At 46.7% G+C, this 24,967-nt stretch overlaps 1 protein-coding gene across 4 annotated transcripts in view; it reads right to left on the bottom strand.

Moving 5' to 3' along the window:
• The window catches only part of DGKI (diacylglycerol kinase iota), a 240,066-nt gene that overhangs the window by 133,639 nt on the left and 81,460 nt on the right, over nt 1-24,967 (bottom strand). For all 4 annotated transcript variants that reach the window (XM_038752352.1, XM_038752350.1, XM_038752351.1 and 1 more), the window contains exons 3-8: nt 21,825-21,920; nt 15,407-15,481; nt 13,317-13,373; nt 8,201-8,266; nt 2,834-2,905; nt 1,062-1,178 (exon numbers count right to left, since the gene is read on the bottom strand). In XM_038752352.1, the coding sequence (XP_038608280.1) occupies nt 1,062-1,178; nt 2,834-2,905; nt 8,201-8,266; nt 13,317-13,373; nt 15,407-15,481; nt 21,825-21,920 (483 nt within the window). The remainder of the gene's footprint in view (nt 1-1,061; nt 1,179-2,833; nt 2,906-8,200; nt 8,267-13,316; nt 13,374-15,406; nt 15,482-21,824; nt 21,921-24,967) is intronic.

Consider the following 24,967-nt stretch of genomic DNA (forward strand, 5'->3'; position numbering starts at 1 on the left):
AGATAAGGGAACTGAGGCCCATAGAAGTGAAGTGACTGGCCCAAGGTCACAGAGCAGACAAGGGGGAAGGCAGGATTAGAACCCAGGTCCTTCTGACTTCTAGGCCTGTGCTGTAGCCACTGGGCCATGCTGCTTCAGTTTATATTTTATCAGATCCCAGCAAGCTCACACAGGCCCCATCTCTCAGCCACTTCTTCCACTGGGTCAGTGGGACGAAGTTACTTGATGCTGGGACCATCTGATGAAAGGTTGCCATTGTCCATTAAAAGTACTTAATTCAACCAGATTTATTGTGGTGTCCTAGAGCCCCTAGAGAAGTTTCCAAGTTCCCAGTCTCTCCCCTGGGGTCTGGAACCCCAACATGTAACCTCAACATGTGACCAGGCGTCGATAGTGGGGTAGCCAAATCACAGAAAGCATTTCGGAAGTAGCCAACAGCAAATGGGCTGCCAATAACTGCCCCAGATGGGCATCCAATAACTGCTACTCCATGACAACATAAAAAATAAAGCATATGGATGAGAAGGAAATCAATCCTCAGTCCGTGACTTACCTGGCCCCATCTAGGGCGCTTAGGGAACCCCTGGAGAGAACTTAACTACAAATGATGGAGAATCCAAACATTAACGGTTGAGCCTGGGGATGCTCATGGATCAAAGCAGGATGGGTAGGGCAAGGGTGAAGTTGGGTTTTAATGAGAGCTATGGCTAGCGTTCAGGGTTCAGGCTAGAAAGGAGGGTAGCGGACACTGACTGATGTGGTCGGCAGTGTTAGATGATGGCAGGCTGCCGTTGAGACACAAGCTATTTGAGGTCAGAGACACGTGGGGTCACCGGGCAATGTGGGTCCCTGGATTCTTTCCTCCAGGAGAACAGAAATGCTCTTTCCATTAAGCAGATGGAATATCGCGGCCGGATCGGCTCCAGCGGGAGCTCCTGGATGAGGGGCCGCAGCCCGAGACAAACAGAGTCGGTGAAACTACTGACAGGGGTGTGGGAAGCCATGGTTTCACGGGGCCGGACGGCCCCTGGCATCAGTGACCAATGACAGCATGCGGTTACCTGATTTTTCTTCACCTTAATGATCCATGTGGGCGGGATGATGACGGCAGCGTGGGCTCCCAGTGAACATGGCTCTTCGATGTGCTGTAACATGAAGCAGGTCACCTTATTGTGGAACTGGAAGAGAGAAAGCGGGAGGAGCCCAGAGTGAAGGGGGTGTCCGATGCCGATGAGCGAGGGACCGGGACACGCCAGGATCAGCAAGGGCCAGACACCTCCTGCTTGCCGTCCCCTCACGGCCTCCGTCAGCCCTCCAGTCGGGACCCTCCTTGAAGGGATGACCAGAGTGGATTCGCCTCACAGATCTCCAAGGAGCAGCATGGCCTTTTGGCTAGGACGCGGGCCTGGATTCTAATCCCGGCTCTGCCAATTGTCGGCTCTATGACCTTGGCCAAGTCATTTCTCTGGGCCTTAGTTTCCTCATCTGTGAAATGGAGATTCAATGCCTGTTCTCCCTCCTATATAGATGGTGAGTCCCACATGGGGTAAGGACTGAGTCCTTGAATCTATCTCAGTGCTTAGAACAGGGCGTGACACATAGTAAGGATTTAGATACAACAACAGCAACAACAATAATAATGATAATAATGACAAGAAAATGGTGGCAGCTTCCGCAAATGACTTCACTGCCTAGCAGAACTTGGCATCCTCCCCAACCCACACCTCTCAGGGACAGGGGGCATTGCCATTCATTCATTCATTCATTCAATCGTATTTATTGAGCGCTTACTGTGTGCAGAGCACTGTACTAAGTGCTTGGGAAGTACAAGTTGGCACATATAGAGACGGTCCCTACCCAACAGTGGGCTCACCGTCTAGAAGACTGTATCGCCATGTAAGCTTGTTGTGGGCAGGGAATGTGTCTACTCAGTTGTACTCTCCCAAGTGCTTAGTACAGTACTATGCCCACAGTTACTGCTCAGTAAATCCCACTGATGATGATGGAAACGCCTCAATCCGCTTGCATCCCATCAAGTGACCAGCAACGAGTGTGGAACAGACTACTTGTCCTGGGCCTGGAGCCTTAAAACAACCCAAATTAGGAGCGGCTGGGGAATTCAGAAGAGGAAGGCCGGAAATATTTTTTTTTTCTGGAAATACGGCGGGTCACCTCTATCTCAAAGAGATATATCTCTGGTCACCTGGTCCCAGAGCCGGTCCAGGTGACCAGAGACATATCAATCAATCAATCAATCAATCAATCAATCAATCGTATTTATTGAGCACTTACTGTGTGCAGAGCACTGTACTAAGCGCTTGGGAAGTACAAGTCGGCAACATATAGAGACAGTCCCTACCCAACAGTGGGCTCACAGTCTAAAAGGGGGAGACAGAGAACAAAACCAAACATACTAACAAAATAAAATAAATAGAATAGATATGTACAAGTAAAATAAATAAATAATAAATAGAATAAATAAATAAATAGAATAAATAAATAAATAGACATATCTCTTTGAGATAGAGGTCACCCGCCATGAGCCGGTCATGTGGGCATATCTAGTTGTGTATGTGTCCTTAAATAATTTATTATAAATTACTTTATTCATATTGACATCTGTCTCCCCTCTATACTGTAAGATCCCTATGGGCAGGGAACACATCTGCTAACTCTGTTACATTATACTCTCCCAAGCACTTAGAACAGTGTTCTGCACATCATAGTAAATGCTCCATGAATACCATTGATTGATTGATTAGCGGCTGTGAGACCTGCAGCTGCATGGCTTCCCATTCCCAGTGTCCCTCCCAGCAAGTTTCCCCCCACTTACCGCCTGTTTGCACCAGGAGCAGCTGATGGCCACAATCTCTTTACTGTGGAAGGAGAACTTTTGCTGGAACCCCTGGGAGGAGAGAAAGAGAGGTTTTGATTTTGTTTTTTTAAGGCGGCAGCTTCCTTTGATACTCATGTGCCCTCAATCACCTGGTCAAAGAAAAGCTCCTTACCCACCAGGCCCCAATCCCCAACTCTTCCAGTTCAGCTCTAACTCCCTAGTCCTGCTTAAGTTTCATCAGAGAAACTTGGAGAAGCAGTGTGGCTCAGTGGGAAGAGCACGGGATTTGGAGTCAGAGGTCGTGGGTTCAAATCCCAGCTCCACCAATTGTCAGCTGTGTGACTTTGGGGAAGTCACTTCTCTGGGCCTCGGTTCCCTCATCTGTAAAATGAGGATGAAGACGTGAGCCCCCCATGGGGCAACCTGATCACCTTGTAACCTTTCCAGCGCTTAGAACAGTGCTTTGCACATAGTAAGCACTTAATAAATGCTATTATTATTATAATTATTATTATTGTAACCTCCCCAGTGCTTAGAACAGTGCTTGGCACATAGTAAGTGCTTAATAAATGCCATCAAATGCCATCGAAGCTGCGTGGCTCAGTGGAAAAAGCCCGGGCTTGGGAGTCAGTCAGAGGTCAAGGGTTCTAATCCCAACTCCGCCACATGTCTGCTGTGTGACCTTGGCAAGTCACTTAACTTCTCTGAGCCTCAGTTCCCTCATCTGTAAAATGGGGTTTAAGACTGTGAACTCCATGTGGGACCACCTGATCACCTTGTATTCCCTCCCCAGCACTTAGAACAGTGCCCTGCACATAGTAAGCGCTTAACAAATGCCATTATTATTATTATTATTGTTATTGTTATTATCAGAGACAGAGTGATCAGTGCCTTCCAGTTTAAATGACCACATTATCTCCTTTTCCCTAGGAGTCCCCAGGCTGTAAGCCCCTCATGGGCAGGGAAGGTGCCTACCAACTCTCCCAAGTGTTTAGTACAGTGCTCTGCACAACGGTAAATGCTCAATAATTACCACTGCTTGAGTAGGAAGATGGAAGGCTGTGATTACAATTGTAATCATCATTATTATGGTATTTGTTAAGTATTTACTAGAAGCGAAGCACTGGGGCAGAAACAATACAAGCAGATCAGAACAGTCTCTTCCATATGGAGCTCCCAGTCTAACGGGGTGGAAAACCCAGTTTTTCAGGTGAGGAAACAGAGGCCCAGAGAAGTAAAGTGACTTGCCCAAGGCCATCCAGCAGGCAAGTGACGGAGGCGGGAATACAACCCAGGCATCCTGACACTCAGTCCTATGCTCTTTCCACTAGGCCATGCTGCTTCTTCAGAAGCCACAGACATGTTATACCCATCCACTCAATCATATTTATTGAGCACTTACTGTGTGTAGAGCACTGTACTAAACTCTTGGGAGAGTACAGTACAACAATAGACAGACACACTCCCTGCCCACAACAAGCTTACACTGCCACTCTGACTGGAGCATTCTGGATTTGAAGGACTCACTGAAAGGTTATTTTACAACTAGAGCCTCCCTCAGAGGAAGAGGGTGACTAGATGCTGAAGATAAAAACATACCACATCTAAAGTGGTTTGGCACCATAATGACAGACCCCTCCCTGAAAACCAGACCACTCAGTATAAAACCGGGCAAATAGCCATCCTTTTTTCTTCAGAGCCAATACAAATACAAAACATCCAGGAAATGTCTTTAAAATTCTATGGGGTGGGAGGGGAGTCACAGCTGCAAAAACCTAGGAATACTGGGGGAAAAAAGCACACCTCAGCAGCCCCTAAAATGGTTGTTGCATTTCAAACAGAAGGAGTAATAATAATAATAATAATGGCATTTATTAAGCACTTACTAGGTGCAAAGCACTGTTCTAAGCGCTGGGGAGGTTACAAAGCAATCAGGTTGTCCCATGTGGGGCTCACAGTCTTAATCCCCATTTTACAGATGAGGGAACTGAGGCACAGAGAAGTGAAGTGACTTGCCTAAAGTCACACAGCTGACATTTGGCGGAGCTGGGATTTGAACCCATGACCTCTGACTCCAAAACCCAGGCTCTTTCCACTGAGCCACGCTGCTTCTCAGAGTATCCAGCTTATTCACAACTTCTCTAGAATATAAACTCATTGTGTCCAGGGGACGTGTCTAGTACAGCGTTCCGCCCCTACTAAGCACTCAATAAATACCATTTGCTTGACTGGTTGATTAATTTTCCTCTAGGCCTTTCTCCAGCTTGCCTTTTCTTTTTATTATGGGGTAGGACCATATGGCTCCAACTGAGTCTTTAATAAACAAAGTCCAACAAGAGGGACAACAGAAGTGTCACGAGGAAAAGCAATCTGCTTCTTTTCTGCCTCCGAAGAGAGTCCTGTGCGGCCCCTGGGACCGCCAGAACCCTCACCCACGGTGGTCAGCCGACTCCCCCGACCCCAAGGTCACTGACTCGGGATATCAGCCTGGTTGGGAACGGGTCCTGAACATTTTCCTCCTCCTGCAACCCAACCTGCAAGTCCTAGAAGGGAAAGGGCTCAGGTCAATCCTCTAAGGGGAGACAAGCGGAAAACTGGTCCCCTCTAGACTGCAAACTCAGTCAGTAAATCAATGGTATTTATTGAGCACTTAGAGTGTGCTAAGCACTAAGCGCTTGGGAGTGTACGATATAAAAGGGTTGGTAGACACATTCCCTGCCCACAACAAACTGCCGGTCTAGAGGGTGATGAAGCAGTGTGGCTTAGAGGAAAGAGCACGGGCTTGGGAGTCAGAGGGCGTGGGTTCTAATCCTGCCTCCGCCACTTGTCAGCTGTGTGACTTTGGGCAAGTCACTTAACTTCTCTGGGCCTCAGTTACCTCATCTGTAAAATGGGGATTTTACATAGACTATGAGCCCCACGTGGGACAACCTGATAACCCTGTATCTATCCCAGTATTTAGAACAGTGCTTGGCAAATAGTAAGCGCTTAACAAATACCGTCATTATTATATAGATAATTGTAGGCAGGGAAGGTGTCTACGAGCTCTGTTTTATTGCTTATTATTATTTATAATCATGTGGAAAACAGTGCATGCCCCAAGTGGGACTCACAGTCTTAACCCCCACAGCACTTATGTACATATCTTTAAATTATATATTATAAATTATTTATTCATATTAATGTCTGTCTCCCCCTCTAGACTGTAAACTCGACATGGGCAGGGAATGTGTCTGCCAAATCTGTTGCATTGTACTCTCTCAAGTACTTAGTACAATGCTTTGCACATAGTAAGCACTCAATAAATACAGATGAAGCACAGAGAAGTTAAATGACTTGCCACAAGGTCACACAGCAGACATGTGGCAGAGCTGGGATTAGAACCCAGGCCCCATGACTCCCATGCCTGTGTCTTTCCTCTAAGACACGCTGCTTCTCAGACCACTTTTCATTCTTCCTCCCATTTAGTGCCAGCCTCTACGGCTGGATTGGAAGCTTCTTGAAGCAGGGATTGTGTCCTCCTATTGGCTCAGTGGAAAGAGCCCGGGCTTTGGAGTCAGAGGTCATGGGTTCAAATCCCAGCTCTGCCAATTGTCAGCTGTGTGACTTGGGGCAAGTCACTTCACTTCTCTGGGCCTCAGTTACCTCATCTGTAAAATGGGGATTAAGACCGTGAGCCCCCCGTGGGACAGTCTTCTAGACTGTGAGCCCGTTGTTGGGTAGGGGCCGTCTCTATGTGTTGCCAACTTGTACTTCCCAAGCGCTTAGTACAGTGCTCTACACACAGTAAGTGCTCAATAAATACAATTGAATAAATGAATGAATGAACCTGATCACTTTGTAACCTACCCATGGCTTAGAACAGTGCTTTGCACACAGTAAGCGCTTAATAAATGCCATTATTATTATTGTGCTCTCCCAATCAATCAATCAATCAATCGTATTTATTGAGTGCTTACTCTGTGCAGAGCACTGTACTAAGCGCTTGGGAAGTACAAGTTGGCAACATATGGAGATAGTTCCTACCCAACAGTGGGCTCACAGTCTAGAAGGGGGAGACACAGAACAAAACCAAACATATTAACAAAATAAAATAGAATAGATATGTACAAGTAAAATAAATAAATAAATAAGTAGAGTAATAAATATGTACAAACATATATACATTATCACTGGAAACAGCATAGAATTGACAATCAGTATATTTGTGGCAATTGTTACTTCAGCACATTTCATGACTGTTTCCAGGCTCTTCTTCCTAACATTAATCTTCAGCATATTTCTTGACTTACTAGTTCCTTTATTATTGATTATTGATCCCAGGAGACAAATATTGTCAACTATTTCAATCTTCTCTTCATCTGCTATAAAAATGTTAAAACTTCCAGTTGTCATAATAATGATGGTATTTGTTAAGTGCTTACTATGTGCCAAGCACATAGTAAGCACTATGTGCTAAGCACTATGTCCCAAGTGCTTAGTCAATGCTCTGCACGTGGCAGTTCTCAGTAAATATTGTTGAAGGCAGAGAGCGTCCCATCCTCAACTTGCTTTTCTTACCTGCCAGCTTGGAGAACCCCAGATCCCTCTGGCCCCCCAAGAACTGGGCTACACTCCGACACATATTTATTACTCAATTTATTTATTTATGTATTTATTTATTTATTTTACTTGTACATTTCTATCCTATTTATTTTGTTGGTATGTTTGGTTCTGTTCTCTGTCTCCCCCTTTTAGACTGTGAGCCCACTGTTGGGTAGGGACTGTCTCTATGTGTTGCCAATTTGTACTTCCCAAGCGCTTAGTACAGTGCTCTGCACATAGTAAGCGCTCAATAAATACGATTGATTGATTGATTGATTGACACAGGCGCTGGCTTATGGCCGAGCCAATCCGAGAAGTGGAAGGGTCATAGCGCCCAGTTCCCTGGCATAGGTAGCCCCCAGCCTGCCCTGCTCCCATTGATCCCAAGGAATGGGTCATCTCCCAAACCACCGTCCCAACCTTCCTGGTATCCCACCGAACAGAGATTGGCAAGGGAGGTTGGAGGGGGAGGTCAGGACTGAAGAGCAGCCACAGAGCACAACCTTAGAGGGGCAATAGGGGTGTCAGTCCCCGAGGCCGCGGGCTAGTGGAAGAGCCAGACAGGCTATCGCCATGAAGTCTGTAGACCGCAACACACCAGCCTCTGTTGGTCCAAGCCAAGAGGACTCGCGGTGTTTTTCTGGCCTAGACCCCAGACCAGCCTCGACCCTTTGAGCAGACTGATAGGGGCTGTGTTGCCCACTCCCTCCCCCAGTGACACTGGCCCTCGGGCAGAGGAGAACCCCAAAGAAGTCCCCAGGTGCCCGTCTGACCACCTACCTTACCACACTGCTTGCATTTTCCCTCCTGCCGCCTCCGGTGCACCCAGTGATGGCGGACAAAGTTCTAGGGGAAAACAAGATGTGATAATTAATGGAGAAGATGGGAATGTTTCGTGCTGCTTCTATGCCCCCATTGCTTGACCTCTGCAAAGCCTATGACCAGTTTAGCAAGGCTTGTAGCAGTGCTCAACAGGACCCGGGGCTGGTCTCAAAGAAAACTGAGTCAATCGATGGTGTTTATTGAGTTCTTACTGTGTGCAGAGCACTGTACTAGACACTTGGGGGGAAGACAATGTAACAGAGTTGGGGACATGTTCCCTGTCGACAATAAGCTAACGGTCTAGAGATTCCTTCCCCTGAGATGCTTACAGATAGAAGCAACACCTCTAGCTAAGTACAGTCCTCCTGGGAGACAGGGGGATGACCCGTTTGACCTCCAACAATCCCTGATGATTTAGCAGTCAACAGTGGAAGGGAAACAGTCCCTCCAGACTGTGAGCTCGCTGTGGGTAGAGATTATCTCTCTTTATTGCTGTATGGTGCTTTCCCAAGTGCTTAGTACAGTGCTCTGCACACAGTAAGCACTCAATAAATATGATTGAATGAATGAAACGCTTCTTTCATCTGGACAGACAAGCTCCTCTCGCCGGGACAGTGAGGAGAGCCAAGCGATCCATCCCACACTCCCTCCCACGATGAGACAGGTGAAATAGCCCAGGTTCAGGATGAAGGGAATCAGAACTATGGGACTCTTCAAACTCCTTAGAAAAAGAGTGGCTCTAGAAATCTGAGAGGTTTTAGTACTATTTTTTATTATGAGCATTTTAGAACACAGTGTTGTGTGGTGTTCAGAGGCTTGTGAAAGAACTTGAAAATGTATGCAGACCCTACAGCAGACTAGATTGATAAAATTCAAAACCAGAAAAGGGTGGGCGAGGGGGTGGGGAGAAAGGAGGGGAAGACCATCAGCAGAGGTCCCCGTGGTGAAAGAGATCCCCAAGTCTCACAGAAGCAGTGTGGCCTAGTGGAAAGAGCACGGGCTTGGGAGTCAGAGATCGTGGGTTCTAATCCCGGCTCTGCAACTTGTCAGCTGTGTGACCTTGGGCAAGTCACTTCAATTCTCTGTGCCTCAGTTACCTCATCTGGAAAATGGGGATGAAGACTGTGAGCCCCACGTGGGACAACCTGATTACCCTGTATCTACCCCAGCACTTAAAACATTGCTTGGCACACAGTAAGCGCTTCACAAATACCAATGTTATTATTATTATTATTATTAAAAAATGGTATTTGTGAAGCACTTACTGATCTCCACCCAGCAGGCTGGGCAGACTCCTGCAACCCAACCAAGGTAGCCTTCTGGGGGTGAGGGGTGGGGGCGTGCTGCTCTCCATTTCATTCTGGAAAGTTCAAGAAGTGTCAAACCAGGGTAAATGTCCAAGTGTCCTCTGCCTTCTGGGGTAATAATAATAATAATAATAATGGCATTTATTAAGTGCTTACTATGTGCAAAGCATGATTCTAAGCGCTGGGGAGTTTACAAGGTGATCAGGTTGTCCCACGGGGGGCTCACAGTCTTAATCCCCATTTTACAAATGAGGTAACTGAAGCCCAGGGAAGTGAAGTAACTTGCCCAAAGTCACACAGCTGACAGTTGGCGGATCTGGGATTTGAACCCATGACCTCTGACTCCTCAGCCCGGGCTCTTTCCACTGAGCCACGGTGGGCAGGTAATGTGTCTATTTATTGCTATTTTGTACTCTCCCAATTACTTAGTACAGTGCTTTGCACACAGTAAGTGCTCAATAAATAGGACTGAGTGAATGAATGGGGTGCCCCCACCATGCCTCCTCAGAAAGCAAACAGAGGGCCCGGCCCCAGCCTCATTGTTGACCATTCTTCCCAGCCTAAAATACTTCCTCATGTCAGCTCTCTCTCCCGCTACAGTTCATGCCCCGTCATTCTGCTTCTATTTTCACTGGAGACAGCTGGCCTCATTGCCATTCATAATCTCCAAGTCTGTTATTAAATAACCTCTCAGCCTTCTTGCCTCCAGGCTAAACCATTTTTTCAGAAGATCCATTTCCATCCCTTTAATTATGGCATTGCTTTCGTCTGGATTCTCCAAGTCCTCCCAGGCTCTCAGTCCAGGGCCTCAGACCTGGACAGAAAGCCAGATAGATGCTAAGTGCTTCAAGAAGATTAACGCTTAGTTTCCACATGATGAGCTTTGGCTCAGAAATCCCCAGTTTCCAGCTGGCTCTTTTTGACAGTCTGTTAATTTGCTGGTCCACCTAATTTGTGTTGGGAGTTTGGTGACCAAGAATGCTATCTAGGGTGAGCCTCTGATCACTCATGGTGGGCAGGGAATGTGTCTGTTTATTGTGGTATTGTACTCTCCCAAGTGCTTAGTTCAATGCTTCGCACACAGTAAGTGCTCAACAAATGCAGCTGAATAAATGAATAATGGATCTGACGCTTCATCGGTGCTCAGGAAATGTACGTAGAAAGTCCTAAATCCCAGTTCAAGCGAGACATCAAATTCCTTTGAAGTCCAGGGCCGATTCATCGTCAGCCTTCGATTCCACATTGTCCTCTCGGTTTTCAAATACTATCTCTAACTTGCTCAGATGTTTAGTACAGTGTCTAGGACACTCTGTGTTTAGTATAGTGCATGCACCCAGTGGGCATCCAAAAAATAGAGCACATGCCTAGGAGTCAGGGCAAGGATTCTAATCTCACCTGTGCCACGTGCCCACTGTGTGGCCTTGGGCAAGTCAGTTCCCTCATCTGTAAAATGGGGATTAATACTGTGAGCTCCATGTGGGACAGGAATTGTGCCCAACCCGATTTGCTGTATCCACCTCAGAGCTGGGCACATAATAAACACTTAACGAATACCACAGTAGTGGTTTCTTTCAGCTCCTTTTTCTATTCCCTTATAAAATCTGATTTTACAAACTCCATATCTGCGAGCCAGATTGGGTCTTGGCCCAACAGAATCAAGTGAGTTGGTAACATAGAATTCTTTTTTTTTTGCCTCCTAATTTTTCAGATACATCAAAATGACATTCCGTCAGTGGGTTTCCTTGTTTTGGGCAGATTTTGAGCAATTTATTGAGCACTCTAATGTCTGTCTCCCCCTATAGAATGTAAGCTCCTTGTGGGCAACGAATGCATCTTCTAGAACCGTGAGCCTGTTGTTGGATAGGGACCATCTCTATATGTTGCCAACTTGTACTTCCCAAGCGCTTAGTACAGTGCTCTGCACACAGTAAGCGCTTAATAAATACAATTGACTGAATGAATGAATGAATCTACCAACTCTGTTATATTGTACACTCCCAAGTGCTTAGTACAATGCTCTGTACACAACACTCAATAAATACCATTGATTGACAGACATACCTTGTGGGCAGGGTATGTGTCTACCTACTCTGTTGTATGGCATTCTCCCAAGCATTTGGTGAAGTGCTCTGCATAGAGTAAGCACTTGAAAAATATAATTGATTGATAGATCACGAGGCCCTCTGCATTTTACCAAGCACTGGGGAAGATAATTAAACAGTCGGGCATGCTCCTGAGAACCACATCTGACTCCCTACTACAGGGGAAAAGGGTCCCCCCTTTGGGTCTTCCACTCAACCAATTCAAAAAATCTGGAGGAAAATGTCTGGTCCAAACCATTCGAATTTTACCCAAACTGAAACTTTTTTGCCCTCAAAGTTTGAGTCACATCTAAGGCAAATGGACTGTATTCATCCCTGATCTTTTATTATTTTAACTTACATCAAAATAATAATTGCCTTCTGGGTGGAGCACATTATTTTGGTTTGAAAACTGGGATCCTGGAAAACACACACACACACACACATACACAAATACAACAGAGGCCCCAGTGGCAGCAAAGCGGGGGTTCTAAATATGGACTGTTCCAAATAAAAATCCCAGAATGACAAGGGGCTTCAGCAATAAACCTGAATTGAGCGTGCCCCGGCCTGGCAGAAGCCCAAGTACCTAACAAGTGAAGGAGCAGCTGAGTTAGGTTCCACGTGGCTCCTAATGCCAGGACATCAGAACATTTTTCTAACAATCCTGAGACTGGCCAACAAGAATCCAGGTCAGTCAGATGCTTGTTTTCAGCATTTGGTAAAGTAACCCCTGAGAGTCTTGTTTGTCAGAAGCAGGAAGATGTGTTTTCTCAGAAGGCTTCAGTTCAGGTTAAAAACCACACCCAGAGTTTCCACTGAGGCTGGTACATCAACGTCTATTTCCACAACCCTTTCAGTCATTAGAAGGACAAAGATAAACATAACCAAGAAGGGAACGCTCTGTCTGGGTGTGGCCTGGGCTGTTCAGGTTGGCACAGTGTCTTCACTTTACCATCATTTTATCACCTCCGGGCTCTAGTCAGTGTGAAATTCCCAGTGTTCAGGGAGCCATGAAGGCTAGAAGCCAGTAAGCTGGCAACATAAAGAGCAAACTTGAGGCGGGATGGAAAGAAGCTACAGAGAGGAGTACAAAAAGGGTGCACATGTTGCATGTGTCTTTCCTTCAGACTGACTGAAAGGGGGTATTGAGGGATGGTGGGAGGAGTCTGCAAGGAAGATGGAGTCTTCTGTCAGGAATGACAGAGGGGACCCTGATTTTGAGACTTCAGGACCGAGAACCTAAGCAGAGTTTATTAAAGAGCTAATGGTTTGGATGGTGTCATAGACATTTTCTCTTCCCTCCTGGACCTGTTTCTACTAGGGCCTGAAATGCAATGAGCAAGCAGGTGGACAGGGGTGCAGCATGAGGCGAGGTTTTTTTAAGTGTGGTCCGCACCACAGCAAGTGGAGATTTTTTTTAATTACCCATTGCTTGTTTGCTCTGAGCTGACAACCCAAACAAATCCCTCATGCCCTCAAAATCCACTTTAGGTTTTCTGTTTGTGCTGCCTGCCTGGAGCACAATGGCTGGAAAAAAAAAGTCTCCATTTCACTTTGTCTAGCAGAGGTCCACCTGTGTCCACTTTCTGCAGCATGTGTCAGCAAGGCCAAGACATTCAGATCTCAGGGAGCACCGGTGGACAGCCAAAAGGGGTGTTTTGTGCTTGGCTCTGAGTTACTCACCTCTCTCGGAGATCTGGATCCCCCTTCTCGGAACGTTGGTTTGCACCTGAAATTAATCTGTCATTTAAAAAAAAAACCAGGAATAAAAAAATGAAAGCCAGTTAGTTTTACTTGAACAAAGAACGAGTGAGAGTGGGATACCCAAATAGCTGTTTCCTGGTGAGCTGACATTGGTAGACCATAAACAAGGAGGATAGAGGAGACTTTTTAAAGGACATGGTAAAACGAAGTCTTGGATAACGCCGCGTTCCAGCTGAAAACCAGGAGTCAGTTCCTGAGGGCAGGCCAGTAGGGCACACTGCTATCAAGGAGACAGTGGATCTGAGCTTCACGTGGAAAAAAAGAGACAAGAAGGCAAAAGAAAAAACAGTTTCAGGTCCGGCCAACATTAAGTGTAAAAACCCCAAAAAGGGACAACGAGATAAGCTGAGAACTGAAGCGATCTTGGAAGTGAGAGCCAGTGTGCGCAGAGAGAATGGCAGGAGAGGGTGAGAGAAAACATTTCTGAATCAATCATATTTATTGAGCGCTTACTGTGTGCAGAGCATTATACTAAGAGCTTGGGAGAGCACAATAACAGAATTGATACATATGTTCCCTGCCCACAACAAGCTCACAGTCTAGAGGGGGAGACAGTCATTAATATAGATAAATAAATTAAAGCTACATATTTAAGTGCTGTGGGGCTGAGGGAGCGGTGAAATACAAGTCCTGAAAGCGAAGGGAACATAATGATCAGCGATGGATCCCTGGAAATTGTCTTCATTGGGCAAGCAACTCACCCTGGTGGAAAGTGCTCCTTATCTTGAACCAAAGAGTTTGAGCCAGCATACACAAGACTTTTACCGGCCCCACAATGGCAAGCCACAGGGGCCCCACTAGCACCCCACATGAAGCTGACAGGAGTGTTTTGACAAAGGGAAGTTTGTAGGTAGGCCAGTCCACCATCCTCTTCTGCAGCCCCCACAGGAGGAAGTTAGAGTCAAAGGGAATCACTGGCCTTCCAGAAATGGAATGGCAGAGACATGGAAAGCCCTAAAGTTGAATGACAGGGTCACCGACCTGTACGTGAGCAGGAAGAGGGAAAATAAACCCCCCAAGTCTTCTGTCCTCACACACTCTCTGGCTGCCCCATTTCCCTGAGTTAACCATAGAGGATGTGTTTTCTCAGGAGGCCACGAAGGCCAAAGCCAGCAGTTTGTCGAAATGGGATTTGAACTAATTCATGGGTGAGAGGCACACTCTCTGGCTGCCCCATTTTCCTCAGGTAACTGTAGATGTGTTTCTTCAGGAGGCCGTGAAGGCAAAAGCCATCAAAATCAAAGCGGGATTTGAACTAATTCAAGGGCGAAAGTCCATAATGAGTTACTAACGGAAGTGTGGCAAAACCCGGACTAGAACCCAGGTCATTTTGCCTCGCAGACCCACATCTATCCATTAGAGAAGCAGCATGGCTCAATCAATCAATCAATCAATCGTATTTATTGAGCGCTTACTGTGTGCAGAGCACTGTACCGCTTGGGAAGTACAAGTTGGCAACATATAGAGACAGTCCCTACCCAACAGTGGGCTCACAGTCTAAAAGGGGGAGACAGAGAACAAAACCAAACATAGTGGAAAGAGCCCGGGCTTTGGAGTCAGAGGTCACAGGTTCAAATCCTGGCTCCACCAATTGTCAGCTGTGTGACTTTGGGCAAGTCACTGCACTTCTCTGCACCTCAGTTCCCTCATCTGTAAAATGGGGGTTAAGACCGTGAGCCCCCCGTGGGACAACCTGATCCCCTTGTAACCTCCCCAGCGCTTAGAACAGTGCTTTGCACATAGTAAGCGCTTAATAAATGCCATTATTATTATTAGGCCACACTGCTTCTCAGGATACCTGCTGCCACTGCTGGAGATTGAACCCTGGGCCAGGAGGGTCAGAAGGGCACTCGTGGTGATCTTACAGCCATCAAGGGAGAGACTCAATCAGGTCTCCCCCACAAACACACACCTTTTAAGCGGAGAAAAATTGGATTATCCCACGGATTCCGGATCTCTGGAAGTTTGAGCGTTTCCCACAAATGACCCCACAGATGGCGCTGCCTTACCTTCTCCAGCTGCTCCATGCAGGCTGTGTGGACCACGATTTTACACACCGCACACTTCCTCCGGAGGGCAGATTTCTACAATGAATTTTTCAAAAGCAGTTAGTGGAGAGAGCTCATTCAGGACATATGCAAGTTAAACAAGCCAGCCTCCCCACTTGGCTAGAACCTACGCCGTCAGATTTCTGGCAAATTCCACCCACCGACAGCCCAGTGGGAAGGGTAAGGCTCGCGTCTGGCCGCAAAAGTTGAGCGGCAATTCAAAGCAAAAAGAATTTCTGGTCTCAACATTTGCCAAAGGTCTCCAGAAGGATGATGGGTTGGGAGGCAGATGAATAATAAACAATAGCATTATTTCAGCACTTGAATTCAAGGCAAAGAGAATTCTGGTCTCAATACTTGCCAAAGGCCTCCAGAAGGATGACAGGTTGGGGAAGCAGACTAACAAAGCCGATGAATAATAAACGGTATTTATTGAGCACTTACTGGGTACAGAACACTGTACTAAGCACTTAGGAGAGTACAATAGAGCTGGGAAACACATTCTCTACCCACAAGGAATACACAGCTCTGAGCAGGAGGAGTTTTTCGGCCTGGCGGTATCTGTGCAAAATACCCAGAATTTTTCCTTGGTACCCCATGCCTCCTCCAGGGAAGTAGAAACAAGAAAATGAACTTGAAAAGTACCAAGAAGCCGACAGCTAGAACCATGTCAGTATATGTAAACCACACACCAGAGATTTATAGATATTGCTCACTCAGAGCCCTACCAACTGTTTTGTTTGCCTGGATATAATAATAATCGCATTTACTAAGCACTTACAATGTGCAAAGCACTGTTTTAAGCACTGGGGAGGTTACAAGGTGATCAGGTTGTCCCATGGGGGGCTCACAGTCAATCCCCATTTTACAGATGAGGTAACTGAGGGCCAGAGAAGTTAAGTGACTTCCCAAAGTCACACAGCTGACAATTGGCGGAGCTGAGATTAGAACCCATGACCACTGACTCCAAAGCCCGGGCTCTTTCCACTGAGCCATGCTGCTTCTCTAGTGAAGCAGTGAAGACCCCTGCTCCCTCACCCGTGGCCCCAACGTGCTTTAGTAGGGGCCTTCCTGGTGGAAAGAAGTAGAATGGAAATATGATGGATTAAACACTTCTGTTGTTGTTTCAGCCAAGCTGAAAAGCTCAGGAAGGATTCTGAGCCAAAGACCCGGACTTTTGTCCACCCTATTGTTTGCAAATTAGGGAGTCCGCAGCCAACACTTAATGTTCCTCATTTGCATGAAATTTGCAAATATGCTTGTGGACTGGAAGTCTTCTTTGTTCGAATTCTTTCCCCTTCTGGGGGGGATTTGAAGGAATTTTTGCCTTTAAAATTTCCAGGAAAAAAAAAATTAATTAGAATATTGGAGCAACTGCCCACCCCAGGAGTTAAAGGCAGCAAAGCGAAGGAAAGGGATTCTTTATCTCTCAGCATCATTGATGTGTCCACAGCCTGTGAGAGCTGCCCATTTATTTAAATCTCCATTTCCCTAAATCTGATTACGCGCTAATTCTTCTAGGATTTCCTAAGTACTAAGAGCACTGTGGAGACAGGCATTATATAAATACATGATGTGATTATTTCTGTTGTGGTTGTCATCTTGGAGCCTCAATCATCTGACCTAAATGGGGGCGGGAATCCCCCGGATTATCCCAGACTTGGTTAAAAGTAGAAGAATCGAATTAATCGGGAAATAGGGATAACTGTGGAATTTTTTGGGGTACGTATGATGGGTGAAGCACTGCGCTATGCACTGGACTGTCCAGTATGAAACCAGATGGATGGCCACCTTAGTCCGGAGAGGTCCAGCACGGTGAGCCTTCTCCACACAACCCCAGGGTCAGTGGCCCCCCGACACCCAACGTGCCCCCGGCTTAGCTCACCGGACTCTCAGAGGCCAAGAGCAATGTATCTCTGGGGTGACAGGACATTGCCCACGTCTCGGGGGTCCAGGCACAATGGCACAGACCAATCTGGGCAGTGGGAGTTAACAGAGTAATGGTGGAGGTGATAATCAATCAATTTTATGTACTGAATGCTTACTGTGGGCAGAGAACTGTACTAAACACTTGGGAGAGTACAATATAACAGAGTTGATAGACATGTTCCCTGCCCACAATGAGCTTAGGGTCTTTAGCCCCCAGGGCGAGTCCACCTGTTCTCTTGAGGACTTTCCAGGTGCTCCCTCCTCCTCTTTACAGAAATTCTCCTTTCCTTCCTTTTTTCCCTAGAAAGGACACTGGAGGATTAGACGCAGAAGCTATAAATAGAAATCCTCAACAGTTCAGCAGAGTAAGCACTTACCAGCTACTCAAAGGGGCTTCTTGCCCAAGAATAGGTATTTGAGACAGTGGGGGTGGGCGGCATCTGAGGGTCCTGCTCCAGCCCACCAGACATAGCGCCTGCCCTCAAGGAGCTTCCTATCTTATAGAGAACTATCCCCATTCAGGGCTGGGGATTACAAACAGGGCAGATTCAGCCTATCATTTGGGCATTTTCCTACCCCTAAATGGATGAAAGGGTGATATCCAAAGCCAGCTCTGACGGGAGGGATGGGAGAGAGAGCAAGGTCCCGATGTTTCCTAGAATGCAGCTGCTCTGGGCGGAGGCCCGAGGCAGAGCGGGTAGAGTCAGGTTTGTTTTTTTTGTTTCTTAAATGGTATTTGTTAACTGCTTACTGTGTGCCAGGCATTGTAGTAAGGGCTGGGGGAGATACCAGCTAATCAGATTGGACAGTCCCTTGTCCCACTTGGGGCTCGTTGCCTTAGTCCCCATTTTAAAGATGAAGGAACTGAGGCATAGAGAAGTTACGTGACTTGCCCAAGGTCACCCAGCAGACCAGGGAAGGTGGAATTAGAACCCAGGTTCTTCTGACTCCCAGAAACTTTCTCTATCCATCAAGCCTCACTGCTTCTTCAGGTCCTTCTCTGTCTCGTTGGTTTTGCCCTGGCCAGGAAAGCTTAGCTTTCCCCCTGGATAGTTCAGTGGCCAAGGCCTTTCCAACCATGATTCCGTACCAGGCAAGCCTGATTTTTGGCACCTAACCAGTCTGCCTGATACTCAACTGTCTTGATACAACCAATGTCAGCAAAGAGGACCACCATGGGTATCAGCAGGGCCACCTGTATCAGACTACCTCTGACACTTTCCCGGTCCACGCTGCTGCCAGCCCAAATCCAAGCCCACCCCAATGTCCAGGCAGACAGATTGGCAGCAGGGTTAGCTGGGGGTACATCTCTAGCCATCACCTGTCAATCAAGCATATCCTTAAACCAGTGAGGCCTGCACAGGGTGTACCCTGGGTGTACTGCCATCTCTCGAAAAACCCAACATCCTTTTTCAAAGCAAACTGAGCTCACTGTTAGTTACCAACCCCCTTCTCTTGAACTGAAAATGAGGCTGAGAATGAGGTGACAGATACTAACAGCAGCAGGGGTCTGCTCCAAAGAGCACGGGCTTTGGAGTCAGAGGTCACGGGTTCAAATTTCAGCTCTGCTAATTGTCAGCTGTGTGACTTTGGTCAAGTCACTTCACTTCTCTGCGCCTCAGTTACCTCATCTGTAAAATGGGGATTGACTGTGGGACAACCTGATCACCTTGTAACCTCCCCAGTGCTTAGAACAGTGCTTTGCACATAGTAAGCCAATAATTATTATTATTGTATTCACCCTCTATACATTTGCTCACTGAGAACACTTCCGGCAACTCACGTTAGTGGCCAGTGCCTTAGTTTCCTCATCCAAAATATGTGGAGGCAGCCGAGAGAGGATGGGACTCAGAATCATGAGACCCCTAGTCCTAGTCCTGGCTCTGCCCTTTGCCTGCTGTGTGACCTTGGGAAAGTCACTTAACTTTTCTGGGCTTCGGTTTCTTTATCTGTAAAGTAAGCTTCTCCCTCCCTCTTAGACTGAATGTCCTGGGTGGGACAGTGACGGTGTCAGACCTGATTATCTTTAAACTACCCCAGCTTGTAGCTCAGAGCTTGGCACATAGTAAACACTCAGTGCCATCATTATTCCTATTATGGGGATGATAATAATACTAATAACAATGGCATTTATTAAGCGCTTACTATGTGCAAAGCACTGTTCTATCCCACCCCTCTCTCCCTGCACCGCTCAGGGATGTCACCAGATGCAGCTGATCCACGCGGCCTGCTTCCAGCCCATGGGAAGGGAAGGGCCGAATGCATTCAGGGCTGAGCGGTCTTGTGACGCATGATCATTTCCAAACTGGGCTGGATGTACAAGGGGATCAGAAAGGACACTGAGGCTTCTGGAACAAAGTGGAAAATCCAGACCCATTATCTCTGTACTCCCCATTCACATCCTTCTCTTTTTTCCCGGCCCAAGGTGAGAGACAGAGGAAGCGCTCCATTATTTAGAAGATACAACTTGGAAGGCTTAACTGTGACATTAATTTTTCAGGACACGTAAGGCTTATGCCAAAGAGTGTCCTTGTCAAGTCACACACACAATCCCTCAGGGGGCTGTGGCACAGAAGAGGGAGAGTGAGACACCAGGATAAAAAAAACAAAAAACACAGAACAGGCTAGTGGTCCCTCAGAGCTGTCCAGTGAGTACAGCCAGGTCAATTTGCGAGGTATTTATTGAGCACTTAACCGTGTGCAGAGCACTGTACTAAGCATTTGGGGAACTACAGTATAAAAGAGTTGGTAGATGCGCTCCCTGCCCACAAGGAGCTTAGAGTCGTGGCTCATCATCATCATCAATCGTATTTATTGAGCGCTTACCGTGTGCAGAGCACTGTACTAAGCACTTGAGAAGTACAAATTGGCAACATATAGAGACAGTCCCTATCCAACAGTGGGCTCACAGACTAAAAGAGCCCGGGCTTTGGAGTCAGTGGTCATGGGTTCAAATCCCGGCTCCGCCAATTGTCAGCTGTGTGACCTTGGGCAAGTCACTTAACTTCTCTGTCCCTCAGTTACCTCATCTGTAAAATGGGGATTGACTGTGAGCCCCCCGTGGGACAACCTGATCACCTTGTATCCCCCCAGCGCTTAGAACAGTGCTTTGCACATAGTAAGTGCTTAATAAATGCCATCATTATTATTAGAAGGGGAAGCAGACATAAAAATAAATTGTGGATATGTACATAAGAGATGTGGAGTGAATAAAGTGTGCAACCAAAATCCTGCCCTGCTTGTTAGGGAATCAGGGAACTATCAGCCTATAGCAAGAGGCCTGCTTGGGGCTAGTGGGCTGCATATCAGAATAAAGTGCTTGTGCACATAATAATGTCATTTGTTAAGCATTTCATATCAGAGGTATTTACTGAGCACTTACTGTGTGCAAAGCACTGGAAGAATTCAATACGTTTGATAGACATGATCCCTGACACGGCTGCTATTCTACTCTCCTAACCACAGTACAGTAATCTGCATGGAGGAAGGGCTCAATAAATACCACTGATTGATTTATGGGGTGTGGGGAGGAGAGGATTGTAAGTTCTTTGAAAGCAGGGATCAGATCTACCTACTCTGCTGTATTGTGCCCTCTCCAGCTCTTAACACAGTGCTCTGCACACAGTAAGCACTGAATAAATGCTACTGAAGATGCTGAAAGTCATCTTCTCTCTCTCTCTTTTTCTTAAATTGTATTTAAACACTTACTACATCGCAGGCACTGTACTAAGCACTCTCTTCCTAGGTCCCACTGGGCTACCCCTGAACATCCTCCTTCCCTACTCCATCGGGCCCCAGGACAAGATAAAACATTCAGGGCTCTGTTCATTCATTAACTCATTCAACTATATTTATTGAGCTCTTACTGTGTGCAGAGCACTGTACTAAGTGCTGGGGAGAGTACAATGCAACAATAAGCAGTCACATTCCCTGTCCACAACGAGCTTACAGTCCAGAGGGGAAGACAGACATTAATATAAATAAATTACAGATGTGTACATAAGTGCTGTGGGGATGAATAAAGGAAGCAAGTCAGGGTGATGCAGAAAGGAGTGGGAGAAGAGGAAAGGAAGGCTTAATCAGGGTTCTGTCTTCAGCAAGGGTCACAAGAGGTCAAGGAAGTAGAGAAGCAACATGGTTCAGTGGAAAGAGCCAGGGCTTTGGAGTCAGTGGTCATGGGTTCAAATTCCAGCTCCGCCAATTGTCAGCTGTGTGACCTCGGGCAAGTCACTTAACTTCTCTGCTCCTCAGTTACCTCATCTGTAAAATGGGGATTGATTGCGAGCCCCCTGTGGGACAATCTGATCACCTTGTAACCTCCCCAGGGCTTAGAACAGTGCTTTGCACATAGCACTTAGTAAATGCCATTATTATTATTATTATTATTATTATTATTATTATTATTATTATCATTATTATTATTATTATGGAAGTGGAGGTTGAAACTCACCGCAAATTTGACTTGGCAACTCTCCTCGCCCAAGTAGCAGAGATCTCCCGATACGTTGGTCTCCAGCCATAGGTGCTCTCCGTTCACAGCATTCTCCTGCAAGGACGAGACAGGACGTCAACTTGGTTCATTCATCCATTCAATAGTATTTATTGAGTGTTTACTGTGTGCAAAGCATTCTACTAAGCACTTGGGAGAGTACACTGTAACAACAGACACATTTTTGCCCACAAAAGACTCACAGTCTAGAGAAGGAGACAACTTGTTTCTTTGCTTTGGGGAGGACACTGGACTTGACGGGGAGATCACAGGGGACAGGGTGCCAGCCCAAGCCTTTGTTTCTGGCAGAGCCAAAAGCTTTGGCAGGGGTCCGGTCTGACGGCTCACCGGCCTTTTTTTGAAACCATCGTGGAGTCGCCCCCACCCAGATTCAGAGAGTGGGGTAGCAGGCTACTAGTCAAGCGTGAGCTACAGGAGGATCAGGATGGAGTGAACAGTGGGGATTAGGAGCAGCCTGGGACCCTTTAAACTCTCTGGACCTCAGTGTCCTCATCTGTAAAAGGAGAATAAAATCCCTGCTTTCCCTTCCTCTTGGGCAGCAAGCCCCTTGTGGGACAGGGACTGTGTCTGATCTGGTCATCTTATATCTATCTCAGGGCATAGCCCAGGGATTGGCACATATGCTTAATAATGTTAACTAAATTTATGTGGAGTGACAAATGACTTCTGGGCAGTAGCCTCAAAAACACTTTTCACCTCCCTGGTTCCCAGGACTGAGGCAAAGGCCAGTGACTTATTTGGGGGCAACTGGGCACCAGCAGGCAGGCTTCAGGCACAAAGCCAGTTCCTGTGCCTCACAAAGAGACATCCCGTTCCAACACAATCCCAGGAGCCCCACCCAAGGGAACCCTCGGCCTGGTAGCAAGCACAGGTCCTAGGGCCTTCCTGCTAATACTGCCAGGCTCCTATCTGTCCTCTGACAGATACTAATAATAGTAATAATGGCATTTATCAAGCACTTACTCTGTGCAAAGCACTGTTCTAAGCACTGGGGAGGATACAAGTTGATCAGGTTGTCCCACGAGGGGCTCACAGCTTTAATTCCCGTTTTACAGATGAGGTAACTGAGACACAGAGAAGTGAAGTGACTTGCCCAGAGTCACACAGCTGACAAGCGGCGGAGCAGGGATTTGAACTCATGACCTCTGACTCCCAATCCCGGGCTCTTTCCACTGAGTCACACCGCAGATCCGGTACTGGGCAAGAAAGATCCAGCAGGAAGCCTGTAAGCTCGTCATGAACATATCTACCAACACCGTTATACTGTTCTCTCCCAAGCGCTTAATATGGTGCTCTGCACACAGCAAGCTCTCAATAAATATGATTGATTTGGTGACTGACAATGTGTGGGCTGAAAGAGAGAGAGGAGTCAGTTGGTGCAGATGAATGACATGGGAAAGATGGTAGCCCCCAGGGCATATCTAGCAGACTCCCAGGTTCGCTTGAACCACTTCCAGAAAAGACAGTTTCCTGAGCTCCACCCTCCCTCCAACCAGCTGGCATGGAGGCTCCCGGTAGCCATTCTGACCGTACCTCTTCATTCCCTGGGCTTCCCTTCCCCACAGCACCTGTATATATGTATATATGCTTGTACATATTTATTACTCTATTTATTTATTTATTTATTTTACTTGTACATATCTATTCTATTTATTTTATTTTGTTGGTATGTTTGGTTTTGTTCTCTGTCTCCCCCTTTTCGACTGTGAGCCCAATGTTGGGTAGGGACTGTCCCTATATGTTGCCAATTTGTACTTCCCAAGCACTTAGTACAGTGCTGTGAACATAGTAAGCGCTCAATAAATACGATTGATGATGATGATGATGATTCCCTCTTACCCGCCTCCAGAAGTGCTTCTGGGAACGAAATCAGGGAGACCTATCAGAAAGAAGCTGGGCCTGGGATTTAGAAAACCTGGGTTCTAATCCTGGCTCTGCCACTTGTCTGCTGGGCAACCTTGAGCAGGTCACTTCACTAGTCTATGCCTCAGTTTCCTCTTCTGCAGAATGGAAATTCAAAACCTGTCATCCCTCACGCCTAGCCTCTGAGCCCCGTGTAGGATGAGGGCTTTCCTGTTCTTACCTTGTATTTATCCTAAAGCTTAGGATGGTGCTTGGCACATAGGAAGTGCTTAAATTTATTCGTTCAATCACATTTATTGAGTGCTTACTGTGTGCAGAGCACGTAGCAAGAGCTTGGGAAAGTACAACACAATAAAGAACAGTGACATTCTCTTCTCACAACAAGATATCACAATTATCATCGTCGTCCATTCTCCTCACACATTCCTCCCAGTGTTGAGACTGCTGAGGAGAAGAGAGGACAGCAAGATACCCGAGCAGCTGTTGAATGACTTGGGCAGCTCTCTAGATTGAAAAATGCTTGAGGGCAGGGGCTGTCCGTCTACTAACCCCATTGTACTCTCCAACCATTTCATTCAGTGCTCTGCACAGAGTAAGCCCTCGATAAATACTATTGATTGATTGAAGGCATCAGTTTGATCATGGTGCCCCACCCTGCTGTACTGAATGCTCCCAAGCGCTTAGTATAGTGATCTTTACACAGTAAGTGCTCAATAAATACCACTGATGATCGATGAGGACAACCTCCCAAAGTATACCCTGGATCAGAAACTCTTTAAAGACTTCAGACAACAAAATATTGGGGAGGTGAAGTAAGATACCACAGGAAGGCCAAAAAAAGAAAAACAGAAAGAGGATCAGAAGTGGAAATCTCTTGGATGACATCAAACAAAGGCCACTAATGCAAGTATTGGAAGAAAACCAGTTGAAGAGGTTGAGGGGCAGAGACCAAAGGAGGAAGATCCGCAAGGCTCACGTAAGCACCAGAAGCTGGGGCAGAGAGTAAAAAGGTTGGAGAAAGGTCAAGGTGAATGCTGAAAAAGCAGCTGGAAAGATTGGGATGGAGTGGAGAGTCACAGACTCATGGAATCGTTAGGATCGAGTCTCCCCGCCATCCCCTCTGTGGAAAGGAGGATACCTCAGGAACCCCTCTGACTCTTGCTCCCCCAATAATAATAATAGCATTTATTAAGTGCTTACTATGTGCAATGCACTGTTCT

Source organism: Tachyglossus aculeatus, chromosome 10 (genome assembly GCF_015852505.1).
Source record: "Tachyglossus aculeatus isolate mTacAcu1 chromosome 10, mTacAcu1.pri, whole genome shotgun sequence".
Lineage (NCBI taxonomy): Eukaryota > Metazoa > Chordata > Mammalia > Monotremata > Tachyglossidae > Tachyglossus > Tachyglossus aculeatus.